Raw genomic sequence first — 15,300 nt, forward strand, 5'->3', positions numbered from 1 at the left:
CCCTCGCTGCGCTGCTGAAAGTCATTTCCCCGCCCGCCTAGCGCGCGGCCGCTTCCCTGCTCACTCCCAGCCCCCGGAGGCGCTCAAGAGAGATGCGGACATGGCACTTGGGGGCATGGTTTAATGGCCAAGGTGGTGTTAGGTTGACAAAGATCTTCTCCAACCAAAACAATTCTATGATAACTCCGTGATTCCATCGCAAAGAAATTACCATTTCAGTTCGGTTGTAACCGTTTTAATTGCACATACACTCTGAATTTCCCGCTTTAACAAAATTAGGAAGCTGGCAATTTACTGCTGTCTTCTATTGTTTTTGACTCTGATAAATGTGCATAATTAAAAAGCGTTTTATATATGTAAAAAACCCCACATAATCAGCATTTTCATTTTAGAAAGATTAAATTGCTGTGCCTTCTGCAGAGCCTCCCCGTTCAAAAAGGGATGGGAGGTGGCACTTGAAGCCGTGGTTTAGTTGGTCGTGAGGTGTTGGGTGAATAGGTTGGAGTGGATGATCTCTGAGGTCTTTTCCAACCTTACTGATGCTGTGATTCAGTCCCTGCCGACGTGGTGTGTCTCCTGGGGTCTGTCGATGCGGAACAGCAGCTCAGCGGGCAGGAAGTAGCCCAGGTACTGCACGCTGTCAGGGCTGGTGTCCTGGTGGTAGTGGCCTCCTTCCCCGTGGTGGCTGAAGCAATGGGTGTGCTCCACACGCAGGTCAAAGCCCTGCCACCAGAGGAAAAAACTGTAAACTGTGTGTTCATGTGAACAGTGGTTGGAAGTCCTGCGATGGTCCCTCCTTCATACTGCATATTTCCATATGCCTGCTCCAAACCATTAAGCAGTGAAAACTTGCAAGATCATAGTATCACAGTATCATTCAGGGTTGGAAGGGACCACAAGGATCATCTAGTTCCAATCCCCCTGCCATGGGCAGGGACACCCCACACTACATCAGCCTGGCCAGAGCCTCATCCAGCCTGGGCTTAAACACCTCCAGGGACAGGGCCTCAACCACCTCCCTGGACAACCCATTCCAGGGCTTCACCACTCTCATGGGGAAGAACTTCCTCCTCCCCTCTAGCCTGAATCTCCCCACCTCCAGCTTCATTCCATTCCCCCTAATCCTATCACTACCTGAGATCCTGAGCAGTCCCTCCCCAGCCTTCCTGTAGGCCCCCTTCAGATACTGGAAGGCCACAATGAGGTCACCTCAGAGCTTTCTCTTCTGCAGACTGAACAGCCCCAACTCCTTCAGTCTGTCCTCACAGGAGAGGTGCTCCAGCCCTCTGATCATCCTTGTGGCCCTTCTCTGGACACGTTCCAGCACAAGATGCTTGTGACAAGAAAGGAGCTGTACAAGTTTTTAACATAGGACAATCTCCCAGAGATTTCCCTTTTTAAATCTTCTTTTCCCATTCTTTCCAATGGCATTAAGTAAAGCAGTCACACCAAGGAACCCTCACTGGAAATCAGAACCCCTTTGCAGTGAATGCCACAGACCCATGTGGCAAGTGGACAATCTATGCCCCAGTTCTGCAAGCTAGCTTAGATGAAAATGGGAAGAACAGCAAATAAAATAAGAACTAGCATATTAAACCATGAGATCACACCCACTGGTTTCATGGAATGTTTTGGACTGGAAGGGACCTACAAAGATCATCTAGTCCAACCCTCTGACATGTGCTGGGATGCTTTCCACTAGATCAAGGTCACAAGGCTGGTGAGAAGCCTTGAGCACAAGCCCTACAAGCAGAGGCTAAGGGAGCTGGGATTATTTAGCCTGGAGAATAGGAGGCTCAGGGGAGATCTTATTGCTCTCTACAACTGCCTGAAGGGTGGTTGTAGCCAGGAGGGAGTTGGTCTCTTCCACCAGGCAATCAGAACCAGAACAAGAGGTCACAGTCTCAAGCTGCACCAGGGGAAGTTTAGGCTCAAGGTAAGGAGAAAGTTCTTCACTGAGAGAGTTGTTAGCCATTGGGATGTGCTGCCCAGGGAAGTGGTGGAGTCCCCATCCCTGGAGGTGTTCAAGAGGGGATTGGACGTGGCACTTGGTGCCATGGTCTCATAGTCATGAGGTCTTGGGTGACAGGTTGGACTTGATGATCTTTGAGGTCTTTTCCAACCTTGTTGATTCTATGATTCTAAGTTGCTCAAAGCCCCATCCAGCTGATCTCAGACACTACCAGTGATGGGGTATCCACAGCTTCTCTGGGCAACCTGTGCCACCACCCTCAGCCTAAAAAAATGTCTTATTATCTACCTATCTAAATCTTCCCTCTTTCAGCTTAGAACCATTGCCCCTTCTGCTGTCACCATAAGCCCTGGTAAAAAGTCTCTCCATCTTTCTTATAGCTGCTCTTGAAGTACTGAAAGGCTGCAATAAGGTCTCCTAAGAACCTTTTCCAGGCTGAACAACCCCAACTGTCTCAGTCTTTCTTCACAGGAGAAGCATTTCAGCCCTCTGATCATATTTACAGCCTTCTTTGGACCTGCTCCAACAGGTTTGTGTCCTTGGGGTCTGAGCTCAGATGCAGCACTCTCGGTGGAGGTCTCATGAGGGTTGAATCACATCCCTCAGCCTGCTGGCCACATTATTTTCATTGCAGCCTAGGATACAGCTGGCTTTCTGGGCTGCAAGAGAATACTGTTATGGCACAGGAAAGCCACTTTGCACTAAAGTCTCTGCAAGGACACTCATTTACAAAAGCACAGGCTTGGCCGAGTGCTTTTGAGTTTGCAGCACATACAGATGGGAGTAGCCCATCTGCATTCACTACAGGTTGCATTGGTTCCGAGTGGAGCAGCTATTGATGGCTATTTTCAGAGTGCTTATCAGTTCCTTCTGGGATGATGCACACAATTTAGCCTTAGGCCAAAGGCTGACACACAATGACACAAAGTCACACTCTTGGAAATATCCAAGATTACAGCATGTCCCACTTCATGCTGGAAACAATGTCGGGTTTGGTCTCCTTTTCTTTATTTCACTTTACTTAGAACTGTATTGTTGCTTACCCACAGTTTCTTTATTTCACTTGACTTAGAACTGTATTGTTGCTTACCCCCAGTTTCTTTATTTCACTTGACTTAGAACTGTATTGTTGCTTACCCCCAGTTTCTTTATTTCACTTGACTTAGAACTGTATTGTTGCTTACCCACAGTTTCTTGTTTCCTTTTAAGAAAACAGTCTAATTATGAACATCTTAATGACTTTTCAAACCCAAATGGTTTTTACCCTGAATTGTTTCCTTGACTTTAGTGCTTGTGAGAGATGCTAGATAACTTGCCAGCATGAGGCTTTGCAGCCTTCAGTTTGCATTGGCAGTTATGAGACCACATGCTTCAGGCATTTCAACACAGCATTAGCAGAGACACTTATGGAAGTGAACTACATGAAGATGGCTGAACAAGCTTCCATGCTCTTGACATTTCTCCTGGTGTGGCCAGCAGTGAATGCTAACTGTGCTGCTGGGTTTGGGATGCAAACACTCCCACAGGTGCAATTGGAACTGACTTTGCCTCAATTCAAACCAGTGACAGAAACAAGAAGCTTCTATTTCATTATACCACCTCTGGAAGAGTTGAACACGATATATGCACACTCTGGAAGAGTTGAACACGATACATGCACACCCCTGTTCTTAAAAAGACAATCACATGCAAGACAAACTTCTTTACAAGTCTCAGTTTACACTTAGAAATGAGAAAAAGACTCACTGGATCCCTGGAAACTATTACTGGCTGACAAATCAGCGGAGCCTTCATTTCAAAGAACTTGAGCCAGTTATTCACATCCTCGTCGGTATTCAGCGGGCAGGCAGAAAATTCTGGAGGCTAGAGCCAAAGTAAAAGCCTTCTAAGTCACAGAAAGACACTTTTCCAAAGACACTTTTTCTCTAGCAACTTTCCTTCACTTCTCCCCCACACATTTCTTGCTGCCTAAAGGAAACTCACCACTGCCCATTACTGTGTTTCTGCCAGAAGCGAAGTGACCAGAATATTCCATCTTTCATTGTGCAGGTAGTGGGAGAGCTACTGAAGTGAGGATTCTCCTCCTGGTACATTTTAGGAGATCAGCTGTTTTCAAGAAGTCTGTTAACTTCTTGCAAGTATCACCTCAGTTGATGTATTTCATTTAAAATCATTTTACAATAGTTCTGTAGCTGCCCACAGATTCCAAAACAGAAGATGGTATTAAGGCCAAGTAATACAGCACCACTAGTTTTGTAACAAGGGTTTTGTAATGCCAGCTCCACACTTTGATACCCTGCTTATCCTAGAAGTTTGTGCATACATTTGACAATATAAACCAAAGTCATGGCACCAAGATGTTGCACCCTGATCTACACTCCTGTTTTCAGAAGGATGAAGAAAGAACAACTTACCATAATGTGAATCTTTGCTTTCCCCTTCTGAATGACAAATGTACCACCCATGCCAACTGGCTTTTCTCCATAGTGTTTCTCTAAAATTTGCCTCAGGCAAGACACAAAGTTAAGCTCCCCAGTTCTTCCATTGGCTTTCACTTCAATGACCTGGAGAATAAAGTCAATTTACCGCTGCTGTCTCTCACCACAACAGTCTGCAAAGGTCTGTGAAAGATGCTTTGAAATTCCCCCAAGCTTACAGCCCAAGATTACTTTTTGAAAAGGGGAGTTTCCCTGCAAGATCTGCTCCACTTGTGTCCTTCCAGTTCCTGAACAGCTTCCTTCCTGTGTCCAGTTCTGGGCCCCTCAGTTTAGGAAGGAGGTTGACTTGCTGGAACGAGTCCAGAGAAGGGCAACAAAGTTGGTGAGGGGTTTGGTAACACAAGCCCTATGAGGAGAGGCTGAGGGAGCTGGGGTTGCTTAGCCTGGAGAGGAGGAGACTCAGGGGAGACCTTATTGCTCTCTACAACTACCTGAAGGGAGGTTGTAGACAGGCAGAGGTTGGTCTCTTCTCCCAGGCAGCCAGTACCAGAACAAGAGGACACAGTCTCAGGCTGCACCAGGGGAGGTTTAGGTTGGATGTTAGGAAGAAGTTCTATACAGAGAGAGTGATTGCCCATTGGAATGGGCTGCCCGGGGAGGTGGTGGAGTCACCATCATTGGGGGTGTTCAGGAGGAGACTTGATGGGGTGCTTGGTGCCATGGGTTAGTTGTTTAGGTGGGTCGGATTGGTTGATGGGTTGGACACGATGATCTTGAAGGTCTTTTCCAACCTGGTCTGGTCTGGTCTGGTCTATTCTATTCTATTCTATTCTATTCTATTCTTTGCCTGTGAAGGATGCTGGGCAGCAAGTCATTTACTCATGTAAGAGACAATGATAAAAGCAAAGCCCTTTCTGTCCACCAGCTGGCTTCCACTCTTTTACAAACTCTTGGAAACAGAGCAGAATGCTCAGTTTCCATGCAGTAGGCATGTTTTGGACTGCTTTGTGCTAGCTGCATGGGGGGAAGCAGTTCTACAGACAAACTAGACAAGTGCCCAGACCTGATTTACACAAGTACATTGTACAACTGTTACCCTGAATCACTGCTACTTTGGACTGCATTTGGATGGATGATTTATGATGGAAAAGTTTTAGTAAACCAATACTTATCCCTCAAAAATCCAAATTCCTCTGTTTCCACTAATTCTTCCCTTCATTTACTGGCATCAGTTCCTCATGTTTTGATATTACTGTCATGGAATTGCTGATGTAGTATTATCAAAGCAAACTGATGGGACAACATTGAAACATGAATTTCCCTTCAGCCACAAAGCTTTACATGCAAAGCTACCTTTCATCCAAGTACTGGAGCCCCTATTACAAGAGGGATCTGGAGGTGCTGGAAGGTGTCCAGAGAAGGGCCACGAGGATGATCAGAGGGCTGGAGCACCTCTCCTATGAGGACAGACTGAAGGAGTTGGGGCTGTTCAGTCTGGAGAAGAGAAGGCTCCCAGGTGACCTCATTGTGGCCTTCCAGTATCTGAAGGGGGCCTACAGGAAGGCTGGGGAGGGACTGCTCAGGATCTCAGGTAGTGACAGGACTAGGGGGAATGGAATGAAGCTGGAGGTGGGGAGATTCAGGCTGGAGGTGAGGAGGAAGTTCTTCCCCATGATAGTGGTGAAGCCCTGGAATGGGTTGTCCAGGGAGGTGGTTGGGGCCCCAGCCCTGGAGGTGTTTAAGCCCAGGCTGGCTGAGGCTCTGGCCAGGCTGATCTAGTGTGGGGTGTCCCTGCCCATGGCAGGGGGGTTGGAACTAGATGATCCTTGTGGTCCCTTCCAACCCTGACTGATACTATGATACTATGATACTTACCTTTCCAGGTTGGCCCTCACTGGCATAAAGGTTGGCCAACAGCCCAAACTCACAGTCAGAATATTTACTGCTGTACTTCTCAAGCAGGCACCCTTTATCTGCAGGATTTATCTGAGCAACATAGCTCCCATTTACAGCAGGCTTTTTTTCACTCTTTGTTTGAACAATAGGGATGAGCTGAGAAAAAGAAAGTCAGGAGAAAAAGAGTAAGTCCTGTAAGCCAGTAAGGACAAGTAAGACACAGTTAAATGAACAGAACTCACATAAGTGCTATTTAAGCTTGGGACCATGACCCTGAGAAATAATCCTCCTAAACACACAGCTCTGCCTCTCAGGATGAGGACTGTACTGGTGGAAAACTAATGCACTGATATTGTAATGCAACTCACAACTGCAGGAAATAGTTCTACTTTTTCTGGATGGTTACATTTAATGTTAAGTGAAGATGATCCTAGTGTTTAAAAAAGGAAAAGAAGAAAAAGTGTAACAATTGAGACCTGAGGCCTGCATGCAACTAGTGGAATTCTATTTAATACTTTCACAGTGCACAGCAACAGCCACTGCTAGAGTGGCCTAAAATTCATGCTGAGATAGACTATCCCATCTGCCAGTCAATGCAGCAAAAGGAGATGGTAAGACCAGAGGTTTATGTATGAAAAGGAGAAAGTTCTTCCCAGAAAGAGAGATTGGCCATTGGAATGTGCTGCCCAGGGAGGTGGTGGAGTCACCATCCCTGGAGGTGTTTAGGAAGAGCCTGGATGGGGTGCTTGGTGCCATGGTTTAGTTGATTAGATGGTGTTGGGTGATAGGTTGGATTGGATGACCTCTGAGGTCTCTTCCAACCTGGTCTATTCTATTCTATTCTATTCTATTCTATTCTATTCTATTCTATTCTATTCTATTCTATTCTGTCCTGTCCAACTCTGACTAACCAAAGCCTCCACAGGCAGCAATTTTCACCTCTTGCCTTTCCTGCAAGTTATCATTTCGTGTGGGACACCCTTGGTAAGACAAAGCCTTGAAGGTGCTTGCCAGCAGCTTTCACAAGCATTTCTAAACTCCATCATTAAAACCTCTGGCCAAGTCTTTGTCAATCAGTTTCAAAAAGTCATGTTTCTTGCATGCTTCAAAGCAATCACATGCTCCCTGGAGAATTACAGGTTAAAAATTAATCTTCATTATTTCAATAGCATGCAGGTCATTGGACAGCACTCATGTGGATTCCTCCTGATGTGTTTTATGTGCTTTCAGCAGGAATGGTGTTTATTAAATGCTACACTATAAATGGGAAATAACCCAGCAAGACACTGCTCTGCTATTATGGTACTTCCATGAATTCACTGGGAGCCATCACACTTGTTTACTGACCTCAGCATTTACTCCAAGAATCCTAGATGAAGCCGCTCCAGCTCCAAGAATGAAAGCTCCAGGCAGCTCTATGTCTTTTGCAACGGCATTTAGATCATAAACCTGTCAAAAAGAGAAACAACCTTTTGGTTTTGGTGTGCTGCTCTGACTCAGAATTGTCACTCCGTTCCCTGTAACTGAAGGCCAACAAGGCTGGTGAGAGGTCTCAAGCACAGCCCTATGAGGAGAGGCCAAGGGAGCTGGGGTTGCTTAGCCTGGAGAAGAGGAGGCTCAGGGGAGAACTTCTTGCTCTCTACAACTACCTGAAGGGTGGTTGTAGCCAGGAGGGATTTGGTCTCTTCTCCCAGGCAACCAGCACCAGAGGACACAGCCTCAGGCTGTGCCAGGGGAGGTTTAGACTCGAGGTGAGGAGAAAGTTCTTCACTGAGAGTGTTGTTAGCCATTGGAATGTGCTGCCCAGGGAGGTGGTGGAGTCCCCATCCCTGGAGGTGTTCAAGAGGGGATTGGATGTGGCACTTGGTGCCATGGTCTAGTCATGAGGTCTGTGGTGACAGGTTGGACTTGATGATCTCTGAGGTCTCTTCCAACCTTGGTGATTCTGTGACTGTGAAACTGCACAGCTCCAGGACAAACTCACTTTTTCTTTCTGTACAACGGGTATGAGGTAGGGAACACCTCCCACATCTGCTATTCTTGGCTTTCCACAGATTCCTGGAAGAATACAGCCAGTTAGCTTGGAAAAATATGTTTTTCCTAATAATCTTACATGAGCATGCAGCCTACCCCACCAAAGAACTGGTTCTTCAAGCTTCTACAACCCTCTGCTTAGATAAAGTGTTGCATTATTAAGAAGCCTGTCCCTAAGGGTCGAAGCCCCAAACATGCCCTAGCCCAAACAATGGGCTAAGCACCTGCAAATGTGCTAACCTGGACATTTCCTGGGGTCCAGATGGCCAAGGCAAATGTACAGCATGTGTAATTAACATTGTAAGCATCTGTGAATGTGCTAACCTGGACACTTCCTGGGGTCCAGATGGCCAAGGCAAATGTACAGCACGTGTAATTAACTTGTAAGCACCTGTGAATGTGCAAACCTGGACACTTCCTGGGGTCCAGATAAACATGTAGCACCTGTAATTACCTTTGTAACACAGCTGTGAACTGTGTGTGCCCCTGGCCACGTTTGGATATGCCCCATCCCATGGGTCCAGTTATCAGGTTTCTGTGTTACCAAAGGGCATTAATTATCTTGGGGCAGCATTTAAACCAGCCAAGAAGTCAGGCAACTCGCCTTGCATTTTAAGTGATGAATCACCTTCCAGAGGTGTTTATTTCACCACACTGGTGACAGAGGGAACTCAGATAAGTAGCACAGAGGACATGTTTGTCTTCCAGACAGTTTATGTCAAAGAAGATGAACCCCACTCCCTACCCTGACATACATGAATGGTAGGAATTTCAAAGCAATGGGAGCACAACACCTTAGGTTCAGCTAGTGGGTGGCAATTTGTCCATCTGGAAGGTCACTTAATTACTAAACCTCTTCAGTACAGTAGATAGAGCTTATGAAATAAGTGAGTATTGCAATGGTAGCTCAAGAAAAAAACTGAGAAGAACATGGTTAAGACTTGTCCTTGTGTTCACATATCAACTAGAAAGCCAGTCCAGAAGTAAAAAGTAGATCTCCTCTCACACATACTCTTTACCTGAAAAAAGAACAGTTTAAGCTCTCCCAACATCTTTAGAAGACCAAAACCAAGTAGGGCCAGGTAGAAAGAACTGGAGGAGTCTTAGCAGAAGACAGGAATGCTAGGTTACCTTTAGCAGGAAAGTTGAAGGGTTGCTGAGTTAGATCAGGACAGTCTACAACAGAGACTTGAGCATCAGCAAAGTTTTCCTTCAGCCCTTTCTGCAAAACTATAATAAAGAATGGCAGAGTTATCAAGAGTGAAACATTACCAAAACTTGGACAAGTTAATAGCAACAAATTGGTTTAGGCTTTACTTCAACAAGATACATCAAAGGTCTTATGCTTACCCTAAGGAACTCCACTGATTTAAATGCTGCTGTCTGTAGGCACTTGTTTCTTGAGTCAGAGCTTCAGAGGAGACCAAAGCTTGTTTGGAAAATGGTTAGCTACCACACTAATTCATGTAAAGAACTTTTAAAACCTTTTAATTGAAGTACAGTAACTGCACTAGGAGCAGCATATTATGAAGTTAACATCAGTAACCTTAAACCACATTCACCAGTGGCTTTGCTGCACCAGAGCAGCTCATTATGATCACGGCCAAGCATCATGTGAGAGCAAAGGAGGAAGTAAGTTTTAGCTGATGTAATAATCAGTTCTTTAAATATATTAAGGCAGGAAGCTCATGGGAGGTAGGTTGGACCACATCACTTAGCTTCCAGCCTCAACCATTTATTACTCTGAATATGTTTTGTGGAGGCTTTGGACAGAAACTAAATAAAATGTTCCCTGTGTCCTGGTCCCAAGGCAATCACCAAGAGAGGAGCCAACTAGGCTCAAGCAAGAGGACCTACCATGTTAGACTGTGTCTTGTATGCTGTGTTTTGAGTAGTCCCAAGGCAATCACCAAGAGAGGAGCCAACTAGGTTCAAGCAAGAGGACCTGCCATGCTAGACTGTGTCTTGTATGCTGTGTTTTGAGTAGTCCCAAGGCAATCACCAAGAGAGGAGCCAACTAGGCTCAAGCAAGAGGACCTGCCATGCTAGACTGTGTCTTGTATGCTGTGTTTTGAGTAGTCCCAAGGCAATCACCAAGAGAGGAGCCAACTAGGTTCAAGCAAGAGGACCTGCCATGCTAGACTGTGTCTTGTATGCTGTGTTTTGAGTAGTCCCAAAGCAATCACCAAGAGAGGAGCCAACTAGGTTCAAGCAAGAGGACCTGCCATGCTAGACTGTGTCTTGTATGCTGTGTTTTGAGTAGTCCCAAGGCAATCACCAAGAGAGGAGCCAACTAGGCTCAAGCAAGAGGACCTGCCATGCTAGACTGTGTCTTGTATGCTGTGTTTTGAGTAGTCCCAAGGCAATCACCAAGAGAGGAGCCAGCTAGGCTCAAGCAAGAGGACCTGCCATGCTAGACTGTGTCTTGTATGCTGTGTTTTGAGTAGTCCCAAAGCAATCACCAAGAGAGGAGCCAACTAGGTTCAAGCAAGAGGACCTGCCATGCTAGACTGTGTCTTGTATGCTGTGTTTTGAGTAGTCCTGAAAATGTGAGAAATACTGGAGGGTGGAGAGTGACACATGATCCTGCATGTGTAAGTTGGAAGTAATTTTGATCTGTAACTGTCAAACTTCCACAATCCATACATAGATCTGCAAATGCAGTACTTTTAGAGGGTTTGAGACCCTGCTTGTGTGCTTAAATATCACTGGGGTTTGGGGGAGGAGTTGTTTGGTTTAAGGAAATAATAATACCTAGAAAAATCATGCTTTTCATCTCAGCCTGCTCAGAGCAGGAACATTCTGCATGTAGGAGCTGTAGAAAGGTTTTGATTGGCTGGACAGATGGGCAGAGTCCAACAGCATGAGATTTAACACATCCAAGTGCTGGGTTCTGCACATTGGCCACAACAACCCCATGCAGTGCTACAGGCTGGGGTCAGAGTGGCTGGAGAGCAGCCAGATAGAGAGGGACCTGGGGATGCTGGTTGATGGTAGGCTGAACATGAGCCTGCAGTGTGCCCAGGCAGCCAAGAGGGCCAATGGCATCCTGGCCTGCATCAGGAACAGTGTGGCCAGCAGGAGCAGGGAGGTCATTCTGCCCCTGTACACTGCACTGGTTAGGCCACACCTTGAGTCCTGTGTCCAGTTCTGGGCCCCTCAGTTTAGGAAGGAGGTTGACTTGCTGGAACGAGTCCAGAGAAGGGCAACGAAGTTGGTGAGGGGCTTGGAACACAGCCCTGTGAGGAGAGGCTGAGGGAGCTGGGGTTGCTTAGCCTGGAGAGGAAGAGACTCAGGGGTGACCTTATTGCTCTCTACAACTACTGAAGGGAGGTTGTAGCCAGGTGGGGGTTGGTCTCTTCTCCCAGGCACCCAGCACCAGAACAAGAGGACACAGTCTCAGGCTGCACCAGGGGAGGTTGAGGCTGGAGGTTAGGAAGAAATTCTATACAGAGAGACTGATTGCCCATTGGAATGGGCTGCCTGGGGAGGTGGTGGAGTCACCATCATTGGAGGTGTTCAGGAGGAGACTTGATGGGGTGCTTGGTGCCATGGGTTAGTTGTTTAGGTGGGTTGGATTGGTTGATAGGTTGGACACGATGATCTTGAAGGTCTCTTCCAACCTGGTTTATTATTATTATTATTATAAGAGCTTTAACATAAGTTTAAAAGAGCACATGGTAAGTATGTTAAAAGTTACAAGCTGCATGACTTACCCCCAGCAAGCTCCTCCAGACTTGGCACATGAAAAGCAAACCTTTCGACTTTGGCCATTTCCTAACTGGTGCTGATTGTGTCAGGCAAGAAACGACAGTGTCAGGCTGCAGGAGCCACCGATCTGTCGACAAAGGGAACAGTTTAGCAATCAAAACAGCCTCTTTTCAATATGCTACTGATTTTTCAGCTTCACTCAAAAATACAGAGGCAACAGAAGAACTGTAGTTCTGCCATCAAAGGAAAGACTAACAGCCTCAGTGTTCACATTAATGAGCTTAAGTGCTTTGGAAGCAGGGGTGTCAGTCAGCTCTACAGATGGCACAGAGTATTGCATAGGCTAAGTCCTAAACGTTACAACTGTAAGCAAAACACATCCTAGGCTGTAGGAATCCAGTTCAAGGGAAAGGTCAGGAGACTCATCTGTCCTTTGTAAGCCTGGAGTTGTAACATTTCTGAGAGGAAAATGGGTTTTCCTGAGCACATTAGACTCCCCAGCTCTTCTCTACCTTGTTTACTTTTCCTGCATCAGCCACGGTGGACTTTCAACCTCAGCTGGGCACGGATTTTCTCTTCCAGACAACAAGTTAGTTCTCTTCCAGAGGGGAACAAGTTAGCAGCAAAATAGAAAACAACAGCAAGCTCTGCAGTTTCATGCTCTGTGTGGGAACAGAGGCTGTAACAAAAAGTTTTGTTTGAACTTAAGAACCCCTCTACAAATTAACTGTCAGCCTTGCAACAGCAAAGTCAGCTACTGGGGCAAACCACTAGCTCTGAGCAGAGCTGATTATACACTGTCTATAAATCAGCCACAGCAATCATTAACTCCTTAGGCACATGCTTGCTGCACACAGCAGGAAACCATAATGGGTCCCCCCCTCATCCAGATCTCAAGCCTTGGAAGAAGTGACCTAATTGTGGCCTTCCAGTATCTGAAGGGGGCCTACAAGAAGGCTGGGGAGGGACTGCTCAGGATCTCAGGTAGTGATAGGACTAGGGGAAATGGAATGAAGCTGGAGGTGGGGAGATTCAGGCTGGAGGTGAGGAAGAAGTTCTTCCCCATGAGAGTGGTGAAGCCCTGGAATGGGTTGTCCAGGGAGGTGGTTGGGGCCCCGTCCCTGGAGGTGTTTAAGGCCAGGCTGGCTGAGGCTCTGGCCAGGCTGATCTAGTGTGGGGTGTCCCTGCCCATGGCAGGGGGGTTGGAACTAGATGATCCTTGTGGTCCCTTCCAACCCTGAATGATACTATGATACTGTGAAAAAAAGCCCAAAATGTCATCCCAATCCCAGACCTGACAGAGCTTTTGCTGGGCAGGACTATGATGTGAGGTATCTGCCCATCTGTACTTTCAGTTTCTACTAAAAAAAGTAATCCCCAGCTTTTATGATTCTCAAAAATCAAAACTGTCCTTATACCCTCATCAGCCTCTCACATCTACATAAATGAAGAGATACTCAGAGGGGAAAAAAAACCCCAAGAAATAAAAAAAGGTGGGAGATCATAACAGTCACCCATCTGAAGTCTCTGAGCTCAAAGTTCAGCCACCCCTAATTACTGCTGCAGCAAGCAGCAAAGATAGGGAGAAAGGCAGCTACCTGTGTATATCAATTCTGGTCTTACTTGGCCTTACCTATCTCCACAGGTGATCTGATCTTACTTGGCCTTACCCATCTCCACAGGTGACTCCCTCTGCCCTCTGTCTGTGGAGGAGAAAGTAACAGGCTGGAATTGGTGCCTCTGATAGAAGCCTACTGTCAGATGGAATGAATCATACCCCAAGACTTTAAGTGTGCACCAAATGTAGAAGAGGGAGTAATTAGAGAAAGAAAGTGAGAAGACGGCTTTGGCAGCATTGTTCTAGATGATTCTCATCCCCTCAAGAACTTTTTGCCACATCCAGGATGAGGCTGTGCCAGCACTTAAGCTACCAGTTGAAAAAGTCCTGAAACAGACTGAGGAGACAGCCTAGAACTACTGTTGTGCAAAAGGCAGAGGCAAGACCTGGACACAGCCCAAATAAGTAGGCTCAGATACAACACCTAGACCATCACCTGCTGTTTAAAACACAGGAATCAGCTCCCCACAATCAAGAATGGAGAGAAAGACCTGATCTGATTGCCATACAGTAGTCCTTACCAGGAAGGACACAAAAGAGAAGTAGATCCTCAAATCACCACTGCATGGAGAGCATTCAAAGGATTGTTTGCTGGTGTGGGAGAGGGAGAATCTGAAAAGAGACAACACCAGACAATTAAAATCCATCACTGAGTGTTGGGGTGACATTGAGTTGCTGCAAAGGACTTTCAAATAAAGAGCACAAATGCTAAAGGGATGATAAAATTATTAGACCTGGGGACAGTGCAACAAGCATGGAGAGAACAAGCACCTGCCACAAGACTTCTAAAGTCTGTCTTTTTGAAGCAGGAGGAAAGCGTCAGGAAGAGTAGTCAAGGACCAGGAGAATGCAGGTGAAATGCTATTAATGAGCTCATCTGTCTAGTACCAAAACCTGAATTGAACTCGTTTGGAAGGTAGAAGCCAGAAAGGAGAGACTATAGGCAGGCTGAGTCAAGGGGGGAAGAAAAAGGACGATCGGGTAATAACTGAAGACGGCAATCAATGCAAGAAGAGTAGCAGGAGCAAAACATCCACAGGTGGGCACCCCCCCAGCTGGGGTAAAGTAAGGAGCTCCCGTACGTGACAGAGGACCGCTACAGCACAGCTGCTTGAGCGGCCGAGAAAGGATAGTCCGTGGTAAGGCAAGCACAAGTCTCTTTAAGGCAGTCAAAGCTCACTGAAGCGACGGAACACGCCAAAGCTGACCCCGCGCTCGGCATGGCTGCGAGGGGAGAGCAGCGGAACTGCCAGCTCGGGGCAGACAGCGCAGCAGCGGGAAGGAGAGGCAGGGCAGCAGCGAGAGGCCGATCGGTGCAAGGAGCAGCAGCTCGGAGTCTCACACCGAGTGGGAAGCACGGGAATTGCACCCTGAAGGGGAGTCCGGACCCTCCGGAGGCAGCGGGGAACTCCCCCGCACTACTGAAGCCCCTAAAAAGCTCTGGTGAACGATCCCCGGCCCCGCAGGGAACAGCCGCTAGAGTCTAACCTGTCCCGCACCTACCTGTCTCGCCGTCAGGGCTGCACGGCAGCACTGCCCGCCCCCGCCGCGGGCCAGCCCCGGGTACCGCCGGGCCAGCCCCGGGTACCGCCCGCCCAGCCCCAGCACACACAGCATGGCAGCAGCGAGCC

General features: G+C 47.1%; 1 protein-coding gene across 2 annotated transcripts; it reads right to left on the bottom strand.

Annotated features, from left to right (window-relative positions):
* Nucleotides 1–105: 105 nt before the first annotated feature.
* Nucleotides 106–15,253, bottom strand: CUNH11orf54 (chromosome unknown C11orf54 homolog). 2 transcript variants are annotated; one of them, XM_068145656.1, is made up of 10 exons: nucleotides 15,173–15,253; nucleotides 14,191–14,281; nucleotides 12,057–12,178; nucleotides 9,472–9,570; nucleotides 8,291–8,364; nucleotides 7,654–7,755; nucleotides 6,286–6,462; nucleotides 4,387–4,536; nucleotides 3,719–3,835; nucleotides 106–723 (listed from the first exon to the last, which is right to left on the bottom strand). In XM_068145656.1, the coding sequence occupies exons 3-10, from the start codon at nucleotides 12,112–12,114 to the stop codon at nucleotides 550–552; spliced, it is 951 nt and encodes a 316-aa protein (XP_068001757.1). In that variant the 5' UTR covers nucleotides 12,115–12,178; nucleotides 14,191–14,281; nucleotides 15,173–15,253; the 3' UTR covers nucleotides 106–549. The 2 variants fall into 2 exon arrangements, with proteins under 2 accessions (XP_068001757.1, XP_068001765.1); XM_068145664.1 differs by lacking the exons at nucleotides 14,191–14,281; nucleotides 15,173–15,253 and adding an exon at nucleotides 12,564–12,646.
* Nucleotides 15,254–15,300: the final 47 nt, after the last annotated feature.

The sequence above is a fragment of the Melanerpes formicivorus genome, unplaced genomic scaffold (assembly GCF_026170545.1).
Source record: "Melanerpes formicivorus ecotype bairdi unplaced genomic scaffold, bMelFor1.0.p_v2 SCAF_1, whole genome shotgun sequence".
Taxonomy (NCBI): domain Eukaryota; kingdom Metazoa; phylum Chordata; class Aves; order Piciformes; family Picidae; genus Melanerpes; species Melanerpes formicivorus.

Bases quoted from the DNA above. Each gene is read 5' to 3' on its own strand.
- CUNH11orf54 (XM_068145656.1), bottom strand. From the start codon at position 12,114: ATGGCCAAAGTCGAAAGGTTTGCTTTTCATGTGCCAAGTCTGGAGGAG. The intron at 9,571-12,056 runs GTAAGTCATGCA...TCTTTATTATAG, and splicing joins TCTGGAGGAGCTTGCTGGGG to TTTTGCAGAAAGGGCTGAAG. The intron at 3,836-4,386 runs GTAAGTTGTTCT...CTTTGGCTCTAG, and splicing joins AAGCAAAGATTCACATTATG to CCTCCAGAATTTTCTGCCTG.